At 36.9% G+C, this 14,600-nt stretch overlaps 1 protein-coding gene across 1 annotated transcript in view; it reads left to right on the top strand.

Annotated features, from left to right (window-relative positions):
* The window catches only part of B3glct (beta 3-glucosyltransferase), a 141,599-nt gene extending 128,700 nt beyond the window's left edge, over positions 1-12,899 (top strand). Inside the window, exon 16 of the mRNA XM_087199534.1 lies at positions 361-12,899. Coding sequence (XP_087055660.1) covers positions 361-528 — 168 coding nt within the window. The 3' untranslated portion in view covers positions 529-12,899. The remainder of the gene's footprint in view (positions 1-360) is intronic.
* Positions 12,900-14,600: the final 1,701 nt, after the last annotated feature.

Genomic DNA, 14,600 nt, shown 5'->3' on the forward strand with positions numbered 1-14,600 from the left:
GGGACTAGGGAAATATGTAATTTTTCTGCTTTTTTTTCAGAAGTTGTAGTACTAATTTAATGACTTACCAAGTAAAACTTTTTATATTTATGACCATGCTTGAGGAATCTCTCAGAGGCGAGATTCTGGGGCACAGAAGCAAACAGCAAAGCATTTGGGATATTAAAGTAATTGGAGACACAAAAGCATGGACCCTGGATTAGAGGAAAAGTAGTAGAAAAAATTTCCCTTCTTGTTTTTTAGATTCCCCAAACCACTACCAAATACTGAGGCAAAACAGTTGCTTTACAAATTCAAATGTTATTCTGAAACAATCACTTTTGATCATCAAGAGAGCATAATTTTCTATTCTTTGTGCAGGCCCGGCCAGTGGATTACCCTAAGGATTACCTTTCTCATCAAGTTCCCATATCATTCCACAAACACTGGAACATTGATCCAGTGAAGGTGTATTTCACGTGGTTGGCACCCAGGAAGGAAGACAAAGCTGCCCAGCATATCCAAGAAGGTGTTAGGGCAGAGTTGTAAGGCACGGTGGCCTGTGAGCAGTTTGGGGAAGGCACCAACGTGGGGACTTGGCCTCGTTGCACTGTGATGCCCACTTACACTGCTTGTAGATTCCACATGGCATCAGACACTTCCTGACTCCAAGTGGAAATAATGTAAATGGCATTTTTTTATATGGGAAGAAAAGGAGTCATAGGGTAAAATAATTTTTTTTCTGGGAAAAATCACTTGCTTTTGACTTACACAGTTATTGTAATACAGTGATTACTGTGCATCTTTCCAGCTGTGTAATACAGCAGCTTTATTACTGTCACAGGAAAATAAATGATACCAGAAGTTCCTTTTCTCTTCTCTCTCTTCATTATGGTGAGTTTCATTTGGGCATAAATTAGAGAAGTGACTATTTTCCCTAAATAAAGAAGAGTGAATGTCTGTTGTCATGGATTTTGCCAAGGCATGAACTTTTAAACCATATTATCGATGATGAAATTTGGTTCCTGGGAACTCAGTAGGAAAGATGTTGTGTTGAGGGTCATTCATAAAACATTATAAAAGTCTATGAAATCCCCCGTAGTCTACATAGTCATGGTTGTTACATTTTATCTGTTCTTTTGCTGTTTGTGCCTCATAAAAAGAGAACAAGAGGTCTGCTGGAGCTTCCTATTTGTTTTGAAATTCATCTGGATGCCATTTCTCCCTGAAGCTCCATCTTTATGGCCACTGACAAGGAAGGTTACTGGATGCCGCCAGACAACAGTGTACTCAGTCTTGAAAAACGATGTTGATGTGTTTCATTCAACTCAGCAAGCTCCACGTGAGTTTCAGGAAGTGAACTGTATTTGAACATGGTGTTTTACTTTTGTCTTTCTTTAAATGTTACTTATCTTCTGACTCATAATAGATACCCCCAACCCCAATGAAGAAACCCTTGTAGAAGGACACACAATGATCTTGCAGTTCCTCTGGCTTTTTAAAGACTGGCATTTGAACATAGTATTCTGAATTTTCAAATCATATCTTTTAATATATAGTAATTTAACACAGTCATATTGATGTATAAAAATGACTATTTTAATGTTTTAATGATATAATTCAGTTTTGTAAAGGTGTTTGCCTAAGATTTGATTTTAATATGCAGTAAGCTAATTTTGGTATAGTAAAATACTTTCTTCTTTTCCTCTTTTTTTTAAAATAAAAACTACTGTTCATTAACTTTGCTTATAATGCTTTTTGTAGCTAAGCACAGGGTATTAAGCCGTACCACCAAAAGCACCTGTGTGTATGTTGTTTTTTGACAATATATTTTCCATGTAGCTTAGACCTGACTCATGCAAAATGATGCAATAGTATTTTTCCATATTATCAAGTACCAGGATGAGCGTGCTACAACTGAATGCACTGGATTCAGTTTGTGAAAATGGATTATGACATTCATCTGAGGAATGGGTCAAGGACTATCAACTAGACGAGAGCCACCAGAAGGATTTCCAAGCCCCATGAAGCTGCTCTGATGGCGGCAGCATCATTGCCATCATAGCTGGGACTCTCTTTCTTGGTGCCATTGTAGTCATCTTCTTGTTCTCTACTCCCAGAGGTCCCTGGCTGCCTACAGCAGTAGAGGAGCCTTTAGTTCTTCCTGCCCCTGCAGGAACTGTTCTAACCCAGAGACGTTTCATTTGATGGGATTGAACCCGATATGTCAAGCTTTCAACTGTGTAATGATCAGTGCCTTCTATTGCTACTGGAGATCCTCCTCTGGTAACTATGTGTTTTATTAATTATGTTTACTTGTTTGAACTATGTAATTCTAACCATGAATAAAACATCTTTTCCTAAGTTTCTGATTTCTCAAATGTTATACTTGTTAGTCCAGACTGGCATGGGGGTAGGGAAGGGCATGAAGGAAAGGAATTAATGAAAACAGGGGGAAAAGTTTGCAAATCAGTTAATACAGTCTTAAGAAAAAAATTAATAAAAAGCTATACTTTTTGAAAGAAAACCAACAGAAGTTGAAAATAGAAAGTCTATAAAGTCATAATGTTTTAAAAAATGTTAGAGATGCTATTTGAGAACTGATTCCCATACAGTTCATATCTAAAGAACTCAATTTTAAGGCTGAACTTTCCAGGTCAGAATACTGGCCTCTTCATATTTCCTTTGCTTCTTAAATAGAGATTTCCTTCCAAAGGCTATTTTAATCCTAAGGGTAGCATCAAGGATTTATCTCTGGAATAACTGAAAGGTCATTTTTACTTTTAAGCTATTTCTGATGATATAGTCAAATCAAGTTGGCTAGTTGGAGTTTTACATGTTGCAGCTAAATCAGAAATTCAGACCAAAAATAACCTTTATAGAAAGAAAGTTTGGGAACATAAAATAATAGCATGCTAGGTTATGGGTAATGCTGAGCATGGGCATGTAAATATCAGTGCTCTCAGCATTTCCTAATGCATTGGAAACCCTTAGTGGTTCCACATCCATATCCACTATAATTTCTTATGTTTCCTTAGAAATTAACAACATGGTAGGCATTTGTGAGTACTTCTTTTGTCTTCCATTTGTAATCAGAGGTGTAATTCCCGTGAAATAAAATGAAATCAATCAATAGATTGAGCAAGTGATCATCAAACACTATGTGCCAGAAGACATTCCAGCCTCCCCTTTGTCCCATTCTCCACTTTATCCCTGATATCTTTGAATGCTATTATTTTATGTCCTCAAGTATATTATAAACATATCATCTGCAAAATGTCCTCTCTTCCTATCTACAGCATAAAGTGAAGGCTTGCTTTCTGTTGCTAATTTAGCTTATATTTTCATTTTACAGACACTGATGATCAAAGGAGTAGAAGTAGGTACAGGAGAAGGGACATTAATGAACAAGGTGGTTTCTGATAATGATCTCCCTACAAGGACACTAAGAACAGAATACTGTGATAATGAGAGCTGGGCAGGGTTGGGGACTACTTTGGAGGGAGTAGTTAGAGTGCTATCTAAGAAGGTAATGGAAGAGAGCCTGAGTGAATAAATGAATCGGGATCACAGAGATGGATGGCAGAGTGTCCTAGACAAGGAGAACAGCCATGATGAAGCTTCAACTTGGTAACAGGCTTGGATGTCTGAGAAAAGAAAGTCTGTGTGATTATTGCTTAGTTATCATTGTTATGAGAGATCCAAGTAATGCCCTACAAGCAGTTGAATGTGGAAGTCTGGAACTCAGTGAAGTCAAGGCTGGAATTTTGGAAAGCATCAGCATTTTAAAGGTTTTGATAACTACAAGACTGGACATGATGAGCTGACTAGAAGAACAGCCTGTTCCAGGGAGACAAATCAGGGAGGTCTGAGGGACCCCAGAAGTACAGTGTAAGGGAAAGTGCTTTGAGAAGCAAATGATCCACAGAGAAGTGACTGTGATTCAGTGACCTGGAACTGACAAGACCACTCCCATTGAGTGGAGCAGAACGGGGAGCAAAAACTGTCTTAGCTACAGTTAATTCTGTTTAACTATTTAAATTATGAGTTACTTTTAAATACAGTGGAAGGTGTGTGGGGGAACATGGGCCTAGGGAGTTTGTGTTTTATGATTGAAGATTCTGTGACTACCTATGGGTGATGAGACTGATCAAGTAAGAAGGAGGGCTACATTGATAGTGTTAGTCAAGCGAGCTGAACCCACAGCACAATTCAGGGATCTACTTTTCTAGAGAATCCACTATGAAATGAGGGAAGAGGGTAGGCACCGATGTTGAAAGGTTTTTAGATTTTGCTGAAATGGACATGTGGGTTTTTGCAACTGATCATTGCTAATAAGTGTGAGACAGTGTTATCTGTTAGAAGTGTCTGATTTTTATGAATGCTTGCTTTTATGGAGAACAGCATGAATTATAATAATGACTAGGACAGCTGCTTATATAGTGCTTACTGGGCACTATTCTAAATGTTTCTCACATTCTTATTTAATCACCATAATCCTTTGAAGCCAGCATTATTGCTTTTCCCAAATTACATTGCAGGTAAGTGAAACATGCAGTGGTTCGGTTACCAGCTCAAAGTTATATATCCAGTAATGGGCAAGCTGATTATTTTTCTTTTTTTATTATTTTATTTTTTACTTTTATTAGTAAATGTTTGCAGTACATAATGATTCCTTCCACTGTAGGGAATTGGTACATAATACATTTCTTTTTCCCCCTTTTCTCTATTCCCTTTGTGTTTTTTCAGCATCAGATTATTTTTATAGGACCTTATAAAGTTAATTACCATATATACAGATTACAAACCAGACTAATAGGCCAAAGGACATATGACACATATAGGACAATTGTATTAAATCAAGGTACACTTTTAGATATATTATCTGCACTGGATTACAATATCTTTTTTCTCTCTTATCATTTCATAGTTTATATCTAAATCTAGATATATATTGAATTTGTCATATAAGAGAAACCATATAATATTTGAGCTTGTGTGTCTGAGTTACCCAGACATTTTGACTCCAGAGCCTATTCACTTAATCCCTCTGATGTTTCACCACTACCAAGGATATGTTGTTGCCTCCCAGACTGAATATGTATCTAGTGCTAAATGTCAGCATATCTAAGATGATTAAGAATCCAAGAGTTAACTATGCAGTGACTGTATAGATTAGGGATTACAGAGCAAAATATTATTTATCAAATAAATTATAGAAGTCATATGTCTTGGGATATTTTAAAAGAAACCTGTTCCAAAGATTGAGTTTTAAATAGTTATTCTACCACTTTTGAAAAGAATATATGCCCTTGGACTTGACATTTCTATTGAGGCATGCATCCTACTGAACTCTTAGATTCATGCATCAAGAAGCAGGCACAGGGCTGGGGATTCAGCTCAGTGGTTCTGCCGCCTGCCTTGTAAGTGCAAGATCCTGAGTTTGATCCCCGGTACCAAAAAAAACAAAAACAAAAACAAAAACAGGCACAAGTGTTCACAGTAGCATCACTTCGTCAGAGCTGAAAGCTGGAACCAAACTATGTGTTCATTGCTTGAAGAATAGACAAATTGTAACATGTTTATAAAATACTTATGTTGTATATCTCTGTCTTTGCAGTGCAGTAATTAATAGAAATGACTTACTAAATGAGACGTCTCAATGTTGAGAGAGCACAAGAACAAGACTTATAGTAGGATTTCAGTTATATAATTTTAAATCATACAAAATGAAAAAACATATATAATATCTTTTTTAAAAATAAAGAAAAATTAGAGATGAACTGGAGAATTTATATTAATACATACACGTTTACAATACATAATGTTTACATTCATCTCAGGTGGTATTTAATTACATGCATTTAATATATCCTAATTATTTTTATTCTCCTTTCCTTCTTTCTCCTTCCATCTCTAGATCCTTTCCCCGTTTTTTTAAACTCATGTTTGCAATACATAATGATCGACAGATCTTCATTCTTTTTCTGTCCCCTTCCGCCCCCTTTCCCTTACCCTTCATCTCTTAGCCCCCTTCCCATTTGCAAAAGATCTATCTTTTATTTTGCTCTTTATTTATACTTTTTTCTTTTGTTCTTTTATTGGCACATTTTAGGTATACAATTCCTTTACATTTATCATTGGGTGATTGAACCTGTACATGATGTACCTTGGTTCTTATTTTTTTTTTCCCCCATTACCTGTGCGCCCTTCACCTCCTCCACCCTTCCCTATTTACATAGATTTCCATTTTTTTTTCTTTTCTCATAGTTTTTCCTTTCCTTCTTTTCCTTTCCCCTTCCCCTCCCTTCACTCCTTCGTCTTTGGACCTTTTTTCCTATTTCAAATTATCAGTTATTCATTTTAATCATTTTAACCCTTGTTTACACTATCAGTTTCTCACACTAGAGAAACTATTCGGTATTTACACGCGTGTGTCCTATTTATTTCACTAAGGAGTATGGACTCAATATGCATCCATTTAGCTATAAATGACTCTAGTTTTTCGTTCTTTCTGGCTGAGTAGTACTCCATTTTATTAAAAAAACACATTTTCTTTATCCAGTTTCCAGTTGATGGGCACTTGGGCTTTTTCCAAGCTTTAGCTATTACAAACTGTGCCACTATGTACATGGGTGCACATATATCACTGTGGTATGATTCTTTTAATTCTTTGGGGAAGATACCCAGCAGGGGAATAGCTGGGTCAGATGGGACCTCTAGTCCTAGTTCTTTGAGGTATCTCCATACTGACTTCCACAGTGCTTGCACCAGTCTGCACTCCCACCAGCAATGGAGAAGGGTTCCTTTCTCCCCACAACCCCGCCAGCATTTGTTATTTGTTGATTTCTTGATAGCAGCCATTCTTACTGGGGTGAGGTGGAATCTCAGTGTTGTTTTCATTTGCATCTCTCGAATGAACATTATGTTGAACATTTTGTCATATATTTGTTTGCTGCTTTTACTTCCTTGTCTGAGAAATGTCTGTTCATTTCAGATGCCCATTTTTGAATAGGGGCTTTGAATGGGGGGGTCTAATTTTTTTCAATTCTTTATATATTCTAGATAGTAGTCCTTTGTCAGAGGTACAGCTACTAAAATTTTTTTCCCATATTGTAGGTTGTCTGTTAGCTCTCTTGATGGTTTCTTTTGCAGTGCAGAAGCTTTGTAATAAGATGAGATCCCAGTTGTTGATTCTTTCTGCTACTTCCCGTGCTGCTGAGGTTTTGTTCATAAAGTCTTTTCCTATGCCAATGTCTTCAAGAGTTCTACCTAACTTATCTTCCAGCAAATTTAGTGTTTCTGTCTTAATATTTATATCTTTAATCTACTTCAATCTTAGTTTAGTGCATGGTGATAGGTATGGGTCTAGTTTTAATCTTTGGAAGGTTGAAATCCAGTTTTTCCAACACCATTTATTAAATAGGCTATCTTTCCTCCAATGAGGGTGGTTGGCTCCTTTGTCAAAGATAAGGTGGCTAAGCATGTCTGGAGTTGTTTCTGGATCTTCTAATCTATTCCACTGATCCTCAAGTCTATTCCTTTGCCAGTACCATGCTGATTTTATCACAGGAGCTTCATAGTATAGTTTCAAGTTGGGGATTGTGATACCCCCAGCCATATCTCTGTTGCTTAGAATTGTTTTAGCTATTCTAGGTCTCTTCTGGTTCCAAATGAATTTTTGGATTGTTTTCTCTAGTTCTGTGAAGTATATTGTTGGAATTTCAATTGGCATTGCATTGAATCTATATAGTAGTTTTGCAAGTATGGCCATTTTCACTATATTGGTTCTTCCTACCCAGGAGCAAGGGATGTCTTTCCATTTTCTTGTATCCTCTTCAATCTCTTTTTTCAGAGTGCTGTAGTTTTCAGTGTAGAGGTCTTTTGCTTCCTTTGTTAGATTGATTCCTAGATATTTCATTTTTTTGGATGCTATTGTAAAAGGAATTGTTTCCCTAATTTCTCTCTCAGTGAGTCTATTATTTGTGTAGAAGAAGGCTATTGTTTTTTGAGTGTTGACCTTGTATCCAGCTACTCTACTGAATCTGTCCATTAAGTCCAGAAGTCTTTTGGCGGAGTTTTTTGGGTCTTCTATGTAAAGTATCATATCATCAGCAAATAATGACAATTTAACTTCTTCCTTTCCTATCTTTATTCCTTTTATTTCTTTCTCTTTTCTAATTGCTGTGGCTAATGTTTCCAGAACTATATTGAACAGCAGTGGTTATAGTGGGCATCCTTGTCTTGTTCCTGATTTTAGTATGAAAGTTTTCAGTTTTTGACCATTTAGTGTGATGTTGGCTGTTGGTTTTTCATAGATAGCCTTAATCAGGTTAAGATAAAGACCTTCTCTTCCAATTTTCTGAAGGGTTTTTATCATGACTGGGTGTTGGATTTTGTCAAATGCTTTTTCTTCATCTATTGAGATGATCATATAGTTTTTGTCCTTGACTCTGTTAATATGATGTATTACATTTATTGATTTACAAATGTTGAATCATCCTTGCATCCCTGGGCTAAATATGACTTGGTCAGGGTGTATGATCTTCTTGACCCTCTGTATTCTGTTTACCAGTATCTTGTTGAGAATTTTTGCATCTATGTTCATTAGGGAGATTGGCCTGTAGTTCTCTTTTAGGGCTGGGTCTTTCCCTGGTTTTGGAATCAAAGTAACACTTGCTTCTAGGAATGAATTTGGAAGTATTGCTTCCCTTTCAATTTCCTTGATGAGTTTAAAGAGTAATGGCATTAGTTCTTCTTTAAATGTCTTGTAAAGTTCAGCAGTGAAGCCATCCGGACCTGGGCTTTTCTTTGTTAGTAAATTTTTTATTACATTTTCAATTTCACTCATTGTAATTGGGGTGTTTAGAATTTCTATATCTTCTTCATTTAACTTTGGCAATTTGTATATATCAAGGAATCTGCCCATTTCTTGTGTTTTCCATTTTATTGGAGTAGAGGTTCTTGAAGTAGGTATTGATGATCCTCTGGATTTCTGTTGGATCTGTTGTGACTTCACCTTTTTCCTTCTTAAATGCATGTATTTCTGCCTTTTCTTTCCTTTTTTTGTTAAGGTTGGCTAAAGGTTTATCGATTTTATTTATTCTTTCAAATAATCAACTCTTTGATTCATTGATTTTTTGTATTGTTCTCTTAGTCTCCATTGCATTGATTTCTGCCCTGATCTTTATAATTTCCTCTCTTGTACAAGCTTTTGATTCGTTATGCTCTTCTTTTTCTAGGAGCTTGAGGTTCTGCATTAGACTATTTATCTGAGTTTTCTGTTTTCCTAATATGGGCATCCGCTGCTATGAATTTCCCACGTGGAACTGCGTTAATTGTGTCCCATAGATTCCTGTATGTTGTACTGGCATTTTCATTTACTTGTAGAAACTGTGTAATTTTTTCTTTAATTACTTCTGTGACCCATTGGTTGTTCAAGAGGGTGTTATTCAGTTTCCATGTATTTGTTGGGATTTTGCGGTTTCTTATGTTATTGATCTCCAATTTTATTGAACTATGGTCTAATAATATACAGGAGGTAACTTCAGTTCTTTTACATTTGCTTAGACATGTCCTATGAGCTAGCATGGGGTCTATTCTGGAGAATGACCTGTGTGCAGCCGAAAAGAATGAGTATTCTGATTTTGTGGCATGGAACACTCTGTAAACATCTATTAAGTCCATTTGTTCAAGAGCTTGGTTCAGTTCTAGAATTTCCTTGTTAACTTTTTGTCTAGATGATCTGTCTATTTGTGACAGTGGGGTATTGAGGTCCCCCACTTTAATTGTATTAGTGTTTATTTGGTTTTTCATGTCTATTAATATTTGTTTTGTATAGTTGGGGACATTTGTATTTGGTGCATATATATTTAAGATTGTCATCTCTTCCTCTTGGATTGCTCCCTTCACCAGGATGTAGTGACCATCTTTGTCTCAATTAGTTTTGGTTTGAAATCTACTTTGTCTGCAAATAAGATAGCTACCCCTGCTTTCTTCTGGGTTCCTGTGGCATGGAGAACTGTTTTCCATCCTTTTACTTTCAGTCTATGAGTTTCTTTTTGAATTAGGTGTGTTTCTTGTATACAGCATATTGTTGCATTTTCCTTTTTAATCCATTTTGCCAGTCTGTTTCTTTTGATTGGTGAATTGAGGCCATTAACATTGATGGTTATAATTGATAGATATTGATTTATCCTTGTCATGACGTTTACTTTTGTTGGCTCTTTTATTTCTTATTTTTCCCCCTTTCCCTTTAGTGTCTTACCTTGCCTGGTGGCTTCCCTCTGTTGGACACCATGGAGTTGTGACCTTCATTGCTTTTTTCTAGGCTATTGTTTAGAATTGCTTGTAGTGCTGGTTTGGTGTTCATGAAATTTCTGAGGTGTTCTTTGTCGTGGAAGTATCTAATTTCCCCATCGATTTTGAAAGATAATTTTGCAGGATACAACAGTCTGGGTTGGCAGTTATTTTCTTTTATGGCTTGAAATACTTCAGGCTCTCCTTGATTTGAGGGTTTGTGTTGAGAAATCTGCTGTGATTCTGATGGGCTTTCCTTTGTAGGTGATTTCTTTTTCTCTAACTGCTTGTAGGATTTTGTTTTTCTGTTGGGTTTCTGGGATCTTGACTATTATATGTCTAGATGTAGATTTTTTTTTTGACCATGGCTAGTTGGAGTTCTATATGCCTCACTTATCTGTATGTCCAATTCTCTACCTGTGTCTGTGAAGTTTTCCACTATTACTTCCGTGAACAGTTTTTTTATGTCAATTGTGCTTTCTCCTGTTTTTTCATGGACTCCTATCAGTCTTATGTATTCTTCTTTGCATTGTCCAGCAGTTGTTGGATTGATTTCTCATGGTCCCTTACTATTTTTAAGAAATCTCTATTTTCATGGTCTCTAAAAGTGATTCTGTCTTCTATATCTGATATTCTATCTTCAGATTCCCTTAATCTGCTGTGGATATTTTCAGTGGAGTTTTTCATCTCCTGAATATCTGTTTGAATCTGTTTCATGGATTCCATTATGTTGGGCCATCATGGTTTCCATTTCTTTCTTATGCTGGGTATTCATGGCTTCCAGCATGTTTCTGAGCTCATCTAATTTTTTATCTGTTTCTGTTCTAGATCCACTAATCATGTCTTTCACTCTGCTCACCATCTCTGCAGATATTTGGGAGATTATTTCTGCTTTGAATTTTTCTAGAACCTCATTCATCTGTTTTGTTACTTCCTGTGGTATCAGTTCAGGGTATCCAGGTGGTTGGTTAGGGGACTTTTCCATCTCCTTTCCTCCATGATTTACCCTTGGTGGGGTGGAAGTCTAAGTTTGTGCCTTGCTTAAATGTCTTCTCATTTTTGTTTTTGGTACTGCCCTTGGTTTAACTCCTGGGTTGATAGTTTGCAATTGCTTATTGTAGGTATCTTTGTTGCTTGTAATTAGAACACTTGTGGAATGATTGCTTCTCAGAGGTGTCTTCCAGATATAGCTGGTCTTTAAGTTTTGAGTGTCTAATGACTCTAAGGCTATCTCATTTTCCTTATACTAGGAAGGTTCATTGACTAGATCAATACCCACACCTTAGCCCAAGTGATACAATCAGCAACACCATTGCATCAAGTACATCTTTGAAAATGACATTTTGTGGTAGTTATTAATCTATCACCTTTAGCTGTGTGACTTAAATCAAGATCAAGGACCAACCCAACATATAGTGAATAAACTCTTCAATATAACAACTTTACCCTTTGGGATGGGGAGTTAGAAGGGGTTGGGGAGGGAGGGACAGATGGGAAGAAGGATAGGGGAAGGTTAGCAGTGTGGTCAGAGGACACAGGTGAGAAGGAAAAAGAGAATAATAGGAAAATAAAGGAGAACTCCGAATGAGGACCAAAACAGGGACAAAAAGGGAAGATGAACAATGTGGGAGAGCAAGAGAGTGAGTGTAAGAGAGAGAGAAAGGAAAGAAAAAAGAAAAAAAAAGAGAAAAACATATTTGTAAAGAGTAGGGAAAAAATTAAAGATAAGAGGAGCAAAAGAAAAGAGAAAAAAAGCAAAATAATAATACTAATTTTGGGAATAAAAGATAACAATGAAGATGTAGGGCTTCTTTCAGGGTATGTCTCTGCTGTCACAATAGACAACGTGGGTTGAAGTGTGCAGATATAAGTCAATGAGTCTCAGCAAGGTAGTCGCAGACCCATGAGATTCAGGCAGATTTCTGGCTGCCAGTCCCAAGTTGAGCTCCCTGTCCTCCTTTAGGGTTGAACTCTGCAGAGTTGTATTGCAGGTTCCAGCTGCCCTTCCCCTGAAGATTGTCCTGGTCCTGATGGGAGGTGAAAATGACTCCATCTTACCCAGTATAGTGGTCTGGTGGTCTGGTGTCCTCTTCGTCTTTGTAGTGTGGAACCAGGTGGTTATACAGAGGAGCGGGGTGGGGGGCAGGGTCCAGTGGATTGCTGCCGGGGCAGGCTGATTCAGTGCGTTCCGCGCGACTCGCGACATTGCTATGGCGTCCGCAGACCCGCCTGTCTGCGTCAGGCTGATTCTTTCTTTATACTTTTAAGATGATAATTCCCTTCAGGAGAAAGGAAAGGGCATAAACTAAGCTCTGTGCTAGACATAAGGGGAACTTGAGGTAATATTAATGGTCATTCCTATTTCTTAAGAAGGTTGTGCATACGTGTTTTATAAGTACCCTTTATACTATATTAAGTATATGTGTGCATATGCAAGTATTCTATGTATGTGTGTGAATATATTGTGACTATTCCTTAAAGTTTGTTCAGCATTTAATTTTAATGTAATGTTAATAGTGACTTCAATTTTTTTGAAAAAAAACTTATTGAGCATCTAATGTGTGTACTATATGTATTTCCTATGGCTGCTGTAATAATTAATCACAAACTGATTGAAATTATGCTTCTGTTTTCTGTGAATTTTGTCCTGTTTCTCTGTTTCTTATCCAACCTATAGCAGTTGTTTCTGCTGATTAGCAGTGTTTCTGCTGATTTAACATTCTCAAAAACCTTGTCAGTTTCTGGTGTATATCGGGGGCACTTATGCCATTTGTTAAGGGCTGCTCCACAAATCTGATCATGTCCTCCATACTCCTGGATTCTATTAAGGTGATTAAGGAACCATGAGTTGTACACATAATCTCTTTAAGGATTTTTTTTGGGGGGGGGTATCAGGGATCAAACTCGGGACCTTGCACTTGCGAGGCAGAAGGGATATTAATCTCATGTGAGGAGTATTTCATCTGTTTGATCCTGCCAAAGCACTACCCAGTGATTGTCCAGAAATATCCCTGGATTTTTCTTCAGAATATACTTTCCTAATAGTCTCCTAATTTTAGCATTTCAAACAACAATCTGGATTGCTTGAGAATTTCCCAAATTATCAAGGCAATAGGTTCCCTTTCACTTAAGAATTATTCTTTCAATTTATTTATTTCCTTCCAAATTTACTATGAGTTGACAACCCCTTATCCCTAAATGCTTGGGACCAAAACTGTTTCCAATTTTAGAATTTTTTAGATTTTGGTATATTTGAGTAGAATTTGCTGATTGACATTCAAAATACATTTAGATATCAGAGTATTTTACATTTCTGAGTTTTGCATTAGAGATGCATGACCTGCATAAGCTGTAAGATGAAATCAGTATGTATTTTCCCTACTTTGCTTTGAAATCACAGTAAGTATGCAAGTATGTAAGTGTGCAAGTATGCTTGCAAGTTCTTTCCACATGACTATAGGGCATAATTGAGTTAAACTTTCTTGTCCTAGGATCCCCTTCAGTTTTCAAAAACTCTTTCTTGGGCTGGGGATTTAGCTCAGTGGTTTCGCCACTTGCTGCGCAAGTGCAAGGACCCAAGTTCAATCCTCGGTACCAAAAAAAACCACTCTTTGTTTCATTCAAACCTCTCCCATACAAGGTCCTTAATGTTCAAATTTCTACCACCACTCTGTTTATGGTAAAATATGTACTCACCAAGATGGTAAGGGATTTCAACCTCTGCTCCCTGATTCTTCCTGCACCCTCATCAGTAGCACCATTAATGTCTGGCTTTGCCAACAGTCTGGTTAAAGCAATGTAAGATTTAACTCTCAGGCAACGCATACATTTTCCAAGCTTTTATCCATTACCCAATTCCAAAGCCACTTCTACATTTTTAATAGCATTTATAGTACTTCTAGTACCAAATTTGTATTTATGGGTGCTGTAACAAACTACCACAAGCTTGGTATCTTTTTTTGAAATTATTATTCTTTTATTGGTACATTGTAGGTATACAACACAATTACATTTCTCATTGGGTATTGTACCTTTACATGATGCATCTTGGTTCTTACTTTTTCCCCATTCCTAGCCCTCCCTTCACCCTCTCCACCCTTCCCTATTTACAAAGACTTTATTTCCATTTATTCTATTTCTCATCATTTTTCCTTTCCCTTCTTTCCTTTCCCCTGCCCCTCCCACTACCCCTACCCCTTTGGACCTTTTCTTCCTATTTTCAAGCTTGGTATCTTAAAATAATATAAATTTATTTTCTTCAAATCTAGAGGCCAAAAAACAAAAAAACAAAAAAAAAACAAAAACAAAAACAAAAAAACCCT

Source organism: Heterocephalus glaber, unplaced genomic scaffold (assembly GCF_053883595.1).
Source record: "Heterocephalus glaber isolate CG9 unplaced genomic scaffold, H.glaber_assembly_v1.0 deba00001720, whole genome shotgun sequence".
Taxonomy (NCBI): Eukaryota; Metazoa; Chordata; class Mammalia; order Rodentia; family Bathyergidae; genus Heterocephalus; species Heterocephalus glaber.